The sequence below is a fragment of the Monodelphis domestica genome, chromosome 2, assembly GCF_027887165.1.
Source record: "Monodelphis domestica isolate mMonDom1 chromosome 2, mMonDom1.pri, whole genome shotgun sequence".
Taxonomy (NCBI): domain Eukaryota; kingdom Metazoa; phylum Chordata; class Mammalia; order Didelphimorphia; family Didelphidae; genus Monodelphis; species Monodelphis domestica.
The window spans coordinates 290,594,807-290,610,533 of record NC_077228.1 but is presented as its reverse complement, the minus strand read 5'-3'; the positions used below and the strand labels follow the sequence as shown (position 1 = coordinate 290,610,533).

The 15,727-nt window shown below is 38.9% G+C and overlaps 1 protein-coding gene across 2 annotated transcripts in view; it reads left to right on the top strand.

The window, feature by feature from the left end:
• CLIC5 (chloride intracellular channel 5) overlaps positions 1–15,727 on the top strand; it is a 254,156-nt gene that overhangs the window by 168,558 nt on the left and 69,871 nt on the right. For both annotated transcript variants that reach the window (XM_056818344.1, XM_056818345.1), the window contains one exon: positions 10,304–10,413. In XM_056818344.1, the coding sequence (XP_056674322.1) occupies positions 10,304–10,413 (110 nt within the window). The remainder of the gene's footprint in view (positions 1–10,303; positions 10,414–15,727) is intronic.

Below are 15,727 nucleotides of genomic sequence, written 5' to 3'. Positions count from 1 at the left end.
GAGGATATATTGCTTGGAGAGGCAAAGGAGGGAGATGCCCCCTGCTGAGAGGAAACAGCAGGGGTCCGATAAAGTCTTTTATTGCCTTGATGACTGAACTGATTTTCAGCTCCCTCTATGACCAGAAAAGATAGTCCACTTATCTGACTGCGAATTCAAATAATATAAAGTTTGATAATCCAGTTGGAATTGGAGTTTTTCCTTAGCTTCAGACCTGAGGCCAGGCCCCAGAGGCTGGCGGAGGGTTTGTCCCACTCCCGTCTACTCTCGTTTGTCTAATTCAGAATCTTAGCAGTACATAGAAAGCAAACAAGAACAAATCTAACCTTCAGAAGCAACTGGGCCTGAATCTTCCAGCTGAACCAAGAAAAGCATGCCACTCCAGACTGGGCTGAACAAGCTCCTCTCTCCTCCAACACCCAGAAGCCAGTCCCCCACGGCAGGAAGGAAGTGCTCATCACAAGACCCAACTGCCACTCCTGGCAGGAAGGAAGTGCTAGTCACAAGACCCAACTGCCACTCCCAATTGGCCCCTTCCCCCACAAACTGTCAGTCTAATTTCCTTTCCACAGTGTTGGCTTCATGAGAAAGTTTTGGGTTTGGCCTGTAGCTGCGGTTTTGCTGGGAATTATGTACCTAAGTAAAAGTTAATCCACGATAGTCTTTTGGGATTGGGTTTGAGGGTCTGATCTTTTGGTAATGTTTTGGAGAATTAAGGTACAGGTGCTCTTGCATTATTTCTTTTGAGACTAGGGGGGATAATAATCATGTCAATTCATAAGTAAGGGGCATTGATGAAAGAGGTCATGTAAAGGGGGTTGGGTGGGCAATCACATCTCGCCAAGGACCACTCTGTGATCTCCCCAGCTACCATGCATGACTCTGTCAAGGCATTGTGGACTGATGGTCCCCAGCATCTGGTAATGTCCTTCACACATCATGCTTCTCCTAAATGATTCATTGTTTTATATAAGACATTTCTGAGGGACTTGTGAGAAAGAACACTATCCACATCTAGAGAAAGAACTGTGGGAGTAGAAACACAGAAGGAAAACAACTGCTTGATCACATGGGTTGATAGATGTGATTGGGGATCTAGACTCTAAGCAATCACCCTAATGCAAATATCAATAATATTGAAATAGGTTTTGACCAATGGCACATGTAAAAAAAAAAAAAGTAGAATTGCATATTGGCTATAGGAGAGGTAGGGGTGGGAAAGTGGAATTGTGTTTCAGCTATGGGAGGGATAAGGAAGAGAAAGAACATGAATCATGTAACCATGGAAAAAATTTCTTAATAAAAATATAAAAGAAAATAAAAGAAAAAAGAAAAAAATGCTCATTGTTAGTCAACATGTTACCCTCTATTTATACCTATTTTTTCCTGGGATTTTTAGCGACTTTTATGAATTGGATAGTAGCTCCAGTTTCTGCAGTGGTTTTAGGTTTTTATGTTTCATCAATAATTTCTTTTAAGGCCAAAATGAAATCTAGTTTCATTGTAGGTTTCTTTTTGTTTTTCAGAGTTCAACAATAGGACCTTAAACTTGGCTGACTTCCTGGAATAGAACTTCTGATCCCTTGAAGTCTTGTATTTTTTTCCCTAATTGTTCTGTGCACTTTAGTCTTTATTCACAATTAAACTGTGAACTTCTTGCAGTCTAGTACTGCACTTCTTGTATTCCTTGAGTATTTTCTCACTTCACAAATGTGTTGAACTTCTATAAATCATGGACAGGGAGTCAGGATATCTGTATTTAAAACTCAGTACCCACATGGGCCTGGGGAGATAGAGAACTTTGGCTATCATCATAGAAATTTGCATGAAGTTCTGGATATGCATGTGTCAAGATATCGTAGACATATCTTTTGTGGTAGTAAGACTACAGGACTCACATGCCAGATCTGTTTGCATGAGATGTCCCTCAAGTGTATGCCAGGGAAATGGCTCCATGACTAAATGCTGGAAATCATTCCCCAACATCTTGAATAACAAATGAAATAATATGTCAAGAGAAGAAAATAAAAACTTTTTGACAGTGAGCTGAGAGGAAAACATATTTCCTCCATCAAGTTGGAGGATTCTTCCAAAGGGAGATTTATGCAAGGAGGGCGTCTCTTTGGAATCAAAACCATGTGAGAAGGAATTCTGTTTATTTGAAGCTGTAGATTTGTATCTGATGCGGGTTTCCTGTGCTTGGGTACATTGCTGGGACAGGAGGATTCAAACCCGCCTTGCTGATCCAAGTGTTAGATCCAGTGAGAAAGCCTAAGAATAACATGTCTATATAATAAATATTTGTGAGGGAAGTTCCTGGTGCTCTTGAGCAAGACAAAGGCTTGCATTAGACTTCAGTAGCAGATTTTCAGGAAGCAGTAGTGGGGTCAGAGACCCCGTTTCATTCCATTTTTCAGTTTCATAACTTTAATTCCTGATGTAATCAAAATAATCATTGACTGCTCTTACTTGGAATTTTCTGCCCCCAGCAAAAACCCAATGACTTTTTTTTAAACCATAGCTGTGATTTTATATATGAATAGAGAGCTCCCGGAATGAAAATATATCCTCCACTGATTCATATTGGCAACCTGCCCATCCTTTGTGGTCATAGAGAGTTGCTAAAGGCAATGGTGACCAGGAGAAGATGACTAGGATGTACAATAAAGTATGACAAGAGCTATGAGTGGTGGTGGTGGGGGGCTTGAAGATATTGAAGAGGGAAAAGATAAATGTTGGAGCAACTGGAAGACAGGGGAACCACGGCACAGGAGGAGGGCAGGAAGAATCTCCATCCATAAAACTGCAGGGCAGGGTGAGAGGCATTGAAGCAAGGGGAATAGGAACTGGGGTTTAGAATCCCAGAGCTTCCATGACATTGGGCAAGTCACCCCCCCGGGCCTCAGTTTCCTCATCTTTAAAATTAAAAGGGTAGGCTTAATGGCATCTAAGACTTCTTCCAGCTCTGAATGAGGAAAAAGGCAAAGACAGGGATACATCAAGTAAGTAGAGCTCCCCTACAGTGGTTCCAGATTTCTTAATGTAGACCACATTAATAATAATAGTCAGCATTTATAAAGCACTTATTGCCAACACTTTTCAAAGAGCTCATTTGATTATCACAATAACCTTGGGAGGGAGATGCTATTATTATTCCCATTTTAAAGGGAGATGCTATTATTATTCCCATTTTAAAGCTGAGGAAACTGAGGCAACTGAATTTAAGTCATTTGCTCAGGTATGCAGAGCTAGTAAGTATCTGAGGCAGGACTTGAATTTGGGTCTTCCTGAGTCCAGACCAGTCTTGCTGTTCACTGCAATGCTTTGATTTAACAGATGCACAAGATATTAAGGTATTAAGATAAAGAAATTTGGAACTCAGGTAGAGCAGACTGTTCTCAGGGATTTCCTGAGTGTGAGGAGCTTCCAGTGAGAAAGTCCTTTGGCCAAAACTGATGAATGGAGGCATCAAGAGATTCTATAACTTACTCAAAGACCCACACAGTAGTATGGATGAGGCAGGGGGACTAGAATGTTAACTCAATTTTGTAACTTTTAATTTTATCAATTCTTTTTCCTCCCTTTTTACTATTTCCCTGTTTATTCTACTAATTTATTATGTTTTTTTTAATTTAAATGTATTTGTTTGTTCCATTTAAATTCCCACCTAACTCCCTTCCTTCCCTTCCCCCAGTAGAGAGGGCATGATTTTACTATTTTTTTACACCTAGAACCGATTTATTGAGTTCTTTGTGGATTATTGTCTTCACCATCTAAGGCACCGATTATTTACTTGTTTGGTCTAGACGTCTGGTTTCTTCAGTATTAGGCACTCCAGGAGGATGGGGAAAATCCCTCTACCTATCAGTGAAGATGAGCAATTGGATTATAATCTGATAAAGTTGTTGGGAATGGAAGAGGTTAAGTGTCTTACTCGGTCAAACAGGCAATATGTATCAATTGGCATACATGCAGTTAGGAATACTAGACTTCTTGATGAAGACCATATTAAAAACAAGAAAAACTTGATAATAATAGTCAGCATTTATATAACACTTATTGTGTACTAGGCATCATATGAGCTCATTTGATCCTCACAACAACCTTGGGAGGAAGGTACTGCTATTATTCCCATTTTACAGTTGAGGAAACTGAGACAACAGAGGTTATGTCACTTGCCCAGGTTCATAGAGCTAGTAAATGTTCAAAGAGTTAAAATCTGGCTTAAAGACATTTAATATTTGTGTGACCCTGGGCAAGTCATTTCACCTCTGTTTGCCTCAGGGTTGTTATGGGATCAAATAAGTTAATAACTGTAAAGTGCCTGTCCTATAGTAAAATGCTATTTAATGTTAGTTATTATTACTATTAGGACTTGAAACAATGTCTTCATGGCTGCAAGAGTGGCTGTATGTAATAAAAGCTGGCATTTGGATTATGTTTTAAGGTTTGCAAAATGCTATTTAGTGTTAGTTATTACTGTTAGAGTCAGGATTTGAAATGAGGTCTTCACGATGACAAGAGTGGTTGTATTTTATAGCTAGCATTTAGATTATACTTTAGGGTTTGTAAAGCTTTTTACAAATATTACTCATTTTATCTTAGGAGCCATATGCTATTATTATCTTCATTCTACAGACAATGACATGGAGGACAGTTGGAGGATAGGTGACTTGCTCAGGGTTATACAGCTATTAAGTGTCTGATGCAGTTTTTCCTTCAGCTTTTCAGGTGTCATTCATATAACCACATCAAGTTTGGTCTTCTAGAAAGATAACTGATCTGGTGAGCTAAGGCTATGATGACCCATAATGGTTTGTAATGTTCTTTTCTTCAGGAAAGTTTTGCAACTTGACAGAATAGTTGGATGGAATCTTGTTCAACCTCCCACTCAATGTAAGATTCCTCTTAGCAACATCTCCAGTAAGAGACTGGAGGCATGAGAGACTAATGGGTGTGAACAACCTTATTTGTTGAGTAACTGAAGCTGCCTTTTGTTGTTCAGTTGTGTGAGACTTTTAATATGGGAGGATTTGGCCATTTCCTTCTCTAGCTTATTTTTCAAATGAGGAAACTGAGGCAAATAGGGTAAGTGATTTCTTTTAGGGTCATACAGCGAGAAAGTGTCTGAGGCTGGATTTGAACTCAGGAAGATGAGTCTTTCTGACTTCAGGGCTCACATTCAATCCACTGTACCACCTCACTGTCCAGAATTGCCAAGATCAGAGATGTAATAAGCTAGTGAATGAATTCCTTATTATTCCACCAAACCCCTCTAGCAACGAAACTTAGCTATAAGTAATTAGTGCTCAAGGTACAAAATCCTTTTGTCTGATAGATGCGTTCCTTCTAGCTCTAATACATTGTGTACAAAAAACAGTGCAGCCTACCTAGAGACCCTTAATAATTGGGCCAGTTACGGTGTAATGTCCCTGAACAACTTGCAGGGATCCAGGAGAAAAAAACACCATTCATAAGCAAAGGATAAACTATGGGAGTGGAAACACCGAGAAAAAGCAACTGCCTGAATACAGAGGTTGAGGGGACATGACAGATGATAGACTCTAAATGAACACTCTACTGCAAATACTATCAACAAAGCAATGGGTTCAAATCAAGAAAACATCTAATGCCCAGTGGACTTACACGTCGGCTATGGGGGGTGGGGGGGAGGAAAAGAAAATGATCTATGTCTTTAACGAATAATGCTTGGAAATGATCAAATAAAATATATTTTAAAAAAAATAATTGGGCCAGTTAGAAAGTGACTTCAAGACAAGCCAAGGGAAATAGAAGAGGAACCCATCCATGGCTGAGAAGACCTATTTCCTTTACTGGGGAGAGGGGCTACATGTGACTTTTGACCTCTTTATCCCCCTTAGTGGGATGAACTGGAGAGAGAAGCTGTGGCGTTGTATTGGGCACTGGTATTTGAGGAAATTGCTTTTTCCATTATGCTGACACGGGATGAAAGAATAGTCAACCCCTTGTTCTCCCCATCCCCAGGAAGAATATTTTGGAAGACTTCTCACCCTGTCCTTTATTTTTATTTTTTTTAAACCCTTACCTTCCATCTTGGAATCAATACTGTGTATTGGCTCCAAGGCAGAAGAGTGGTAAGGGCTAGGCAATGGGGGTCAAGTGACTTGCCCAGGGTCACACAGATGGGAAGTGTCTGAGGCCAGATTTGAACCCAGGACCTCCCGTCTCTAGGACTGGCTCTCAATCCACTGAGCTACCCAGCTGCCCCCTCATCCTGTCCTTTAGGTGAGAAACTTTGACTCACAGGGTAGGAATGGGAAAAGGGGAAAACTGTTGGGGATTGTTGTTCAGTCAGTTCAGCCATTTCTGACTCTTCATGTCTTCATGACATTTCATTTCTTAACAAAGATACTGAAATGTTTTGCTATTTCCTTCTCGGGGCCCATCTTATAGATTGAGGAAACTGAGGCAATTAGGCTTAACTGACTTGCCCTGGATCACATAGCTAGTAAGTGTTTGAGGTCTGATTTGAATTCAGGTTTTCCTGCCTCCAATCCCAGCTCTCTACTATAGCACCTAGTTGCCAAGTAGGGATACAATATAAATCGGAATTACCAGTATAAAACTTGTATTGTCTTGGGTCTCTTTAAAAATCTAATTGAAGTTTTTCTAGCTTGAATCTTTTTTCCCATTTATGGATTAGTTCCTAAGTAGCTACATGTTTTCTGCAATCTTTTTTTTTTTTTACCCAATGTGTTTTGGCAGAACCAATAACTGTATTAGGCTGGGAATACACTGCCTTATCTTTCTTCTAATAGCTCTCATCAGACTTGGCCTTGCCAGATTTTATGCTAGTCAGGCAGTAGGATTTCTGCTGCTTTCTCCAGCAGGAATATTATACCCTCATTTTTGTTCAAAGTCTACCTGATCCTTAGTATATCTTGATTTTTTCCAATTTCTCATAATTATAACTCCTTAGACTGAACTGAAGAATTTCAATCCTTTACTAGCCATTGCCACAAAGCCAGTAATGCATATTTTCCTTCTCCCCCCCCCTTCCCTACTAGTAATAATTACACCGTGTGCTTTGGTTAGAGCTTCACTCTACAGACATGATCTAATTTCCTATTCACAGTGACCCTCCAAGGGAGCCAGGGCACTTGTTATTATTATCATCCTTATTCAACAGATGAAGAAATCAATGCTCACAGAGGTTCAGTGACTTACCCACAGTTTATGACAAATCCATCTCCATTAGTCATGTAATCACTGGGGTTTCTATCTCCTCCATTCTTTCCATCATAGCAAAATCCTTTTCCTAGGGCATCAAGTAGTTCACACACAGAGCTCACAATCAGCTACACAAAAGGAGATTTTTGTCTATTGCAAATGACTTCATCCTCAAAAGACAGATGCAAAATTCATTGCTGTAAAGAATTATGAACTAATGGAAGAACACCTTGATAATTAAACATTTGATCCTATTAAACTCTTCCCATCAGCAACGTACCCAGGTATCCTGTCATCTCTCCTCTAGGATTCATCGTTTTCAGGTTGGTCCCTCTGCCTTCTATGTTCCTTAGCAACCACAGGCTCCTTCTTAGCCTTCAATTTCAGCTCAATTCATCAAGTATTTGTTGATGAGCTTTCAAAGCCCAGTGTTTGCTTCTTCCACATTGAACAAGTCCATTTACCAACCAGTTAGCACTGTTAGCACACAATCGCACATTACACATTCCAGGCACATTTTCGATTTTTAAAAGGCAGAGAAGCTGGCCTCTGGGAGCTTAATTTTTTTTTAGAGTAAGCAATATATTATGCACATATAAAGAAATAGAGAAGTATGAAGTAAACAAAAAGTAATTTGGGGGAAAGGGAGACACTAACAACTGGGATGGCTCTTTGGAAAGGCTTTGTGAAGAAGTGGCCTTTAAAATGGATATTTTTAAGGAAGCAGCTAGGCAGTCATCACCCTACATATATATATATATATATACATATATGTATGTATATATATATATAATGTCTTTTGTGTTTCTGTTTTAGTAGTTCTTTCTCAGAAGGTGAACATTCACAAGTTATTCTTCAAACATTAATTCTAGAGTTATATAAATATTTTTTTGGTCCTACTTATTATACAATCTAGTTCCAAACTCCATTTCCAGTGGATAGAGAGCTGGGCCTGGAATCAGGAAGACATGATTACAAATCCAACTTCACACACTTATTAGCTGAATCTCTGTTTGCCTTGGTTTCTTCATCTGTAAAATGGAGACAATAATACCACATGCCTTGAAGGATTGTCATGAATGGGACCACATTTGTAAATGACTGAACACAGTGCCTGGCACTTAGTAGGGGGAAGGAACAAGCATTTATTCAATATCTATTATGTGCCTAGAATTGTGCTAAGTACACTTCTTCCTTTCCTCAAATCTGGCTGAGGTTTCTTGCATGATGGAACTCATTTAAGCCACTGTTCTGTGGGCCAAGATGTTATTAAAATTAACAGTGGTCTGCCTTAGCAAGCTCTGCAGAATAAGGAGCTGTCAGTAATTACAGCTCTTTAGGTGAGACATGATGCCCGATTATTTTATCCTTGCACATTTAATAGAATGTATGCACCCTTAGCCACACAGGGGCCGTTTTCAACAGTGGAACAAAGTGAGAAGTAAAGATGCGATGGGCTTGCCTGGTTTGGACAGAGTTACAATGCCTGTGATTTCACAGCAATTACCCCTGTCCAACCCTGGAACAAGTCTAGGTTTTCCATGGTTAACTCTCTGTCTGGGTGAGTATGTGATTGTCAGGAGAGAAATGACCCTATCATTTGGGAACTTCTTCCAACTTCATACCCATCCAGTCCTCATCCTGGACAACTCTTGACTTTCCTCTTTGGTTTCTTACCTTTAAAAAATGTATTTGTTAGTGAGTTACAGCAAAAGTCCCAGGGATCTTACTCCATACCATAGCAGACAGAATCCTACCAAAGATGTATATATAAATTATGTCTCATATTTCTGTTTATCGGTTTTTTCTCAGGAGGTGGACATTCACAGGTTATTCTTCAAACATTAATTTATGTCTATAGTCATCTGTACTGTTTTCTTCAATCTTCTTATTACACGATCTAGTTCCAGACTCTGTCTCCACAATTACTGAGTATTGCTTTCCTCCATGGATTCTCCCTTCCTTGCCAAAATGACCTAAATTCTATTCTCTGAATTCTGTCTTTTATATCCCCTTGATACCTTTGCACAAACTATTCTTTCTGCCTTGAGATTTCACTCTCTCCTCACCTCTGTTTCTTAGTTACTCCCTAGTCTCTATAGAGATGAAATTAGGAATATATGTTGATAAGATTTTGATAAGCTAAGGAATTTGTGAGGTTGTCTCAGAAGCTGGAGAGTGGCTGAGGCAAAAAGAATTCTTGCAAGACTCAGTTCTGAGAAGCATTTCCTGGGCCCCCCTGAAAGTTGTTAGTGTTCTCTCCCTCCTCAAGTGATCCTACAAACATATACTCACATGTATACACTTATACCTATATATAGACACACATGATATATATAATGCATATAGACACATATATGTACACATATAAACAATATATTCATGACAAATCATACACACCAACAGCACACACAATATGCATGTATACACCTACATGTACAATATACATATATATCACATTCATAATGTACAAACATGTGCATAATAAATCATACATGTGCACACACCACAGTATAATATAAACACAAATGCATGTACGTTTAATGTAAATATATCCATACACATATAACTATGTACTTGTAATTTTATATCTATTAACATAATTCTAAATATATTTCATCTCCTGCCTCCATAGATAGTTCAGACAGTCCCTCATACCCAGGTATTCTCTCTCTTCCCCTCAGCTTTTTGGAGGCCTCCCAGCTTTCAGGGGAAGCTCCATCTCCTTTGGAAAACATGTCTATGGGTTCATTCTCTCTCTGCCTTGACATGACACATACTCTCTCTCTCTTTCTCTCTCTCTCTCTCTCTCTCTCTCTCTCTCTCTCTCTCTCTCTCTCTCTCTCTCTCTCTCTCTCTCTCTCTCTCTCTCTCTCTCTCTCTCTCTCTCTCTCTCTGTCTCTCTCTCCTCATTTCTTCACGCGTCTATAATTCCTCACTGACCCTCAATAGAGTATTCCTTCCTCAAGGATAAAAAAGGTTTCCTTTTTTGTTTTTATGTACCCAACACCTAAAAGAATGCCAGCCCTTTTTAAATAAATGTCTGTTGGATTGAAATGAATTAAAATACTTTGGGTTTCCTTTCTCCTAGGCTGGATCAGATGGCGAAAGCATTGGGAACTGCCCATTCTCTCAGCGTCTCTTCATGATCCTATGGTTAAAAGGAGTCGTATTCAATGTCACCACAGTGGATCTTAAAAGGTAATGGAAATATTGACTGATATTGGGGGTAGATGGATGACTCAGTGGATGCAGAGCCAGGCCTAGAGATGGGAGGTCCTCGGTTTGAGTCTGGCCTCAGACATTTCCTAGTGGTGTGACTCTGGGCAAGTCACTTAACCCCCATTGCCTAGCCCTTACTGCTCTTCTGCCTTAGAACCAATGCTCAGTATTGATTCTAAGATGGAAGGTAAGGGTTTAAAAAATATTCACTGATATCTGCAACAACTTTAGGAGCTTACATTTCTAGAGACTGGGCAAGGGGCAACTAGCTGGCTCAGTATGTTGTCTGCCTTATTTAAACCCAATTTTCAGAAAAGTCATTACCCTGTGATGTCATTGGTCCTTTTTAAAAAACATATTTTTAAATTTTATTTTTTTGTCTTTTTTATTGAAACATTTTATTTGATTAATTTAGAGTATTTTTCCATGGTTACATGATTCATGTTCTTTCCCTCCACCCCCTTAGCCAGCATGCAATTCCACTGGGTTTTACATGTATCATTGATCAAGACCTATTTCCATATTGTTGATATTTGTACTAGGGTGATCATTTAGAGACTACATCCCCAAACATATCCCCATTGACCCATGTGATCAAGCAGTTGTTTTTCTTTGGTGTTTCTGCTCCCACAGTTCTTTCTCTGGATGTGGATAGTGTTCTTTCTCATAAGTACCTCAGAATGTCCTGGATCATTGCATTGCGGCTAGTACATTACATTTATTTGTGCCACAATGTATCCGTCTCTGTGTACAATGTTCCCTGGCTCTGCTCCTCTCACTCTGCATCAATTCCTCCTGGAGGTCGTTCCGGTTCACATGGAATTCCTCCAGTTCATTATCCTTTTGAACACAACAGTATTCCATCACCAACAGATACCACAATTTGTTCAGCCATTCTCCAATTGAAGGGCATCCCCTCGTTTTCCAATTTTTTGTCACCACAAAGAGCGCAGCTATGAATATTTTTGTAGAAGTCTTTTTCCTTATTATCTCTTTGGGGTACAAACCCAGCAATGTTATGACTGAATCAAAAGGCAGACAGTCTTTTAGCACTCTTTGGGCTTAGTTCCAAATTGTCATTGGTCCTTATTTGAAAACAAAGTTTGAACAATTATTATAAGAGATACCGAACCTTGGAGTCTAGCCATACTAAATATGAAGCAATTAACAAATGATACATAATAGCATGGCATAAGCAAGCATCAAATATGGTGAGAAGCTGATCTGGGAACCCAGAAGACCTGAGTATGAATCCCATCTCTGACATCTGTTTGACCTTGCAAGTCACTTCCCCACACCACAAATACCTGTCTAATAGGAAGGTTTTTTTTTCCTTTTTTAAAATTTACAATATTTTCCCATGGTTACATGATTAATAGAAGGTTTTATTTTAACTAGATGAGATCTACACACATTTTTTCAACGTTTTGATAATTTCTTAAACTATTTCTCATATTTTATTTAATTTTTAAAATATTTTGAATGGGTGGTGAGGTAGTACAATGGATAATGGATAGTGACAAACCTGGTTTCGGGAGTATGTGGGTTCAAATCTGGCCTCAGATACTTCCTAGCTTTGTAATCCTGGCCAAGTCACCTTAACCCCAATTGTCTAGGGCCTCCCTGTTAACATGCATTATTTTACCATAACTATCTTCCTTTGAATTCTTTTGTATTTTATTTTGTGCATTTAAAAACATTTTTCTGAGTAAGGTCTACAGGGTTCATCAGACTGCTGAAGGGATCTAATCTATTTTACTCATATATGCACATACATGTTAAGAATCCCTGTAAGTCTGAGACTAAAATGAGCTGCAAACTGCATTTAGAGGGGGAATATCCACACCAAGATAAGTACAGGGCTTTGAAGACCCATGGATTAAGTTGTATGGGATAGGTAAGTCTTTTTTTTTTTACCTTCTGCCTTTGAATTAGTTCCTATGGTTCAGTTCCAAGGCAGAAGCATGGTAAGGGAATTAGGCAATGGGGGTTAAGTGACTTGCCCAGGGTCACACAGCTAGGAAGTATCTGAGACCAGATTTGAAGCTGGGATCTCCCATCTCTAGGTCTAGCTCTCCATCCACTGAGCTACCCAGTTGCCCCCAGGATAGGTAAGTCTTGGAGAAGTTTCAGAGATAGGAAGATCAGTAAGAGCACAATGAATATAGCATCTATTAAAGGTGGCCTGGCTCTTGCTCACAACATATAAACAAGAATTTCAGGAGAAAGTCACTTAGAACAGAAGTGTCCAACAAGTGGCCCCCTGGCTATGGGCACCATAATACTCTGAAGTGCTGTAAGGACCAGATTAAAATGTAATGGGGAAATATTTAACAAAATGAATAATAATACAATAGGGCACACATAATATTAACATGTGATTTTTAAGTCGATATGAGGCTATAGGGATCCTTCTATAAGGCCTCACTTCTTGAGTTTGTCACCAGTGATTTAGAGCAGAGATATCCAACAGGTTCCTGGGGGTTTCCTGGGGCCTTCAGCACTCCTAAATGCCTTCCAAACTAGATTAATTAGCAAATTAGCAAATATCTAACAAAATAAAGATATGATAAAACAGATATTATATTTAAAAACCAAGCCAATAGGTGGCCCATGGGGCTACATGGTGGCCTTACACAGGGTGTATTGGTCCTCTTTCTATTTGAGTTTGACACACTAATTTAGAACAGAGGTATCTAACCCTCCATGGAGAGCTTCATGGAGCTTATGGCACTTCTAAGTGCTCCCCAAGCCATATTAAAATGTAATTGGGAAATATTTAACAAAATAAATAAAAATACAATAAAACAGATATCATTGTATTTTAAAACTAAGTCAGCATGTGGCCTTCAGAGATCCTTATGTACACCCCCTTTTTCATTTAAAATTTTTATTTTATTTTTTAAAATATTTTTCCATGTTTCCATGATTCATTTTCTTGCCCTCCCCTCTCCCCTCCCCCTTCCCAGAGTTGACAAGCAATTCCACTGGATTGCACAAATGTTACATCCCCCTTTCCTATGAGAGTTTAGTACCCCCTTTTCCTATGAGAGCTTGAAACCATTGTTTTAGAGCACCCCACCCCCACAGGCTCTCCAGTCACCCTCCCTGCAAAGTCAAAATATCTTGACCTTCAAGGCAGAAAGTACTAATTATCGAAAAATGAGATGAGTTTCATCTTGGTTGCTGGGTACCCAAGACTTGCTGATTAAGATCTTTAGCTCTCAGAAAAAGGAGGTGAAACTAAACAGGTCCTTTTGTTTGTCTAAAGTGAGGAACACATACAGAGTAAACAAAGAAACTAAGTAAATGAAATTTTTTAAATGCTTCTGGAAGGCGTTCCAAGTGCCACAAAGTACAGCTGCTAAGTGTGTGTATGTTTTAGGAATGGTATGGCAATGTAATTGAAATTCTTCCCTGCCTCCTTTCCCGCTCCTGACCCCCTTCCTCATATTGATTTCTCTAGAATTTTAATTGTCTTCAGGTTGATCTCAAATCTAGTACTCTCTGAGCATTTTTACAACCCTTCCACCCCCACTTTCCCCATTGCCAAGTCCCCTAAAACTTCCTTTTTTCCTGAGAGTATATTTGAAGAATGACTCTGACATCACCATTCTTCACATAGAATTTACTCTTTTCTAACCCTACAGAGATTCTTAGCCTTTTTATGTCATGGATCCTTTTGCAGTCTGGTGAGGCCTATGAACCCCTTCTTAGAATGACGTTTTTAATTATGCAAAATAAAATATATATATTCTCAAATTTTTTAAAAAAAAAATGTTTTGTGTGGAATAGCAATGTAGGACAGTGGATAGAACACCAGATTTATAGTCATGAAGATATGAGTTCAACTCTGAACCTTAGTCATTTCTTAGCTGTGTTATCCCTGGTTGGGAAAAGATAATAGTACTTAAAACTAAGGATTGAAATGTCCTGTCTTTGCTTATTAACGGATGTTTGCCTCAATGTCTGATGGGACCTGTGGTCTATGAACTAATGTCTAGTATGTTTCTGTTGGTCTTTTTTATTTCTTACTCAATCCGATGGTCTCCAATGCCTGGTATTCTCATTAAGGATTGTTAACATATCACAGTAGTAGTTGTTGAATTTGGAAAGAGCCTTATCATTGTGAGAAAAGAAATTGCTTAAGTAGGATGAATAATAATAGGTAAACTGTCTTGGAGCAGCATAGGATCTTCACTTCTTTCTAAGAGAAACTATTCTTTAGGAATGTATGGCTTAGGAATTGTGGCACAATTCATACATTTCTTTTTTTTTTTTAACATTATTCTATTTGGTCATTTCCAAACATTATTCACTGGAAACAAAGATCATTTTCATTTCCTCCCCCCTCCCCCATCACCCTTCCCTCTCCCATAGCCGATGCACAATTCCATTGGGTATCACATGTGTTTTTGATTCAAACCCATTTCCATGTTGTTAGTATTTGCATTAGAGTGTTCATTTAGAGTCTCTCCTCAGTCATATCACCTCCACCCCTGTAGTCAGGCAGTTGCTTTTCCTCATTGTTTTTACTCCCACAGTTTATCCTCTGCTTGTGGATAGTATTTTTTAGATCCCTGCAGATTGTTCAGGGACATTGCATTGACACCAATGGAGAAGTCCACTACCTTCAATTGTACCACAGTGTATCAGTCTCTGTGTACGATGTTCTCCTGGTTCTGCTCCTCTCGCTCTGCATCACTTCTTGGAGGTCGTTCCAGTCTCCATGGAAATCCTCTACTTTATTATTCCTTTTAGCACAATAGTATTCCATCACCAACATATACCACATACATTTCTTATGGTCAGAATTCTGTTAAATTTATTTTTGTTAAACAAATAAACCATGCCAATTTCCCAAATAAGTTATTAGAAGCAAAAGAAGATATGGTGTTTATATTAGCAATGCTCATAGGTATGTACTGGTTGTTTTTGGTGTTATTAAGTCATTATCCAGTTTTTCCTCATTTTATAGATGAAAAACTGAGTCAAATAAGGGTTGTGATTTTTCCAGAATCACATAGCTAATAAATGGATACGAACTCTTATCTTCCAGACTTCAGGTTCTAGTCACTGCACAGCTATCATTGCCCATTTTTTTTTCTGGTAGAACTCAAAGTATGGGCATCCTGTCCTACTTAATTCTCAGCAACATTCCAGTGGTTGGACATAATGTGTTAGGACTATAAGAGACCTTAGAAATAATTATTTTCAGGTTTCTATTTCTCAATCTTCTCCTTTGACCACTATACTACATTGTCTTTTTTTTTTTACTATAGCATTAAGTCTT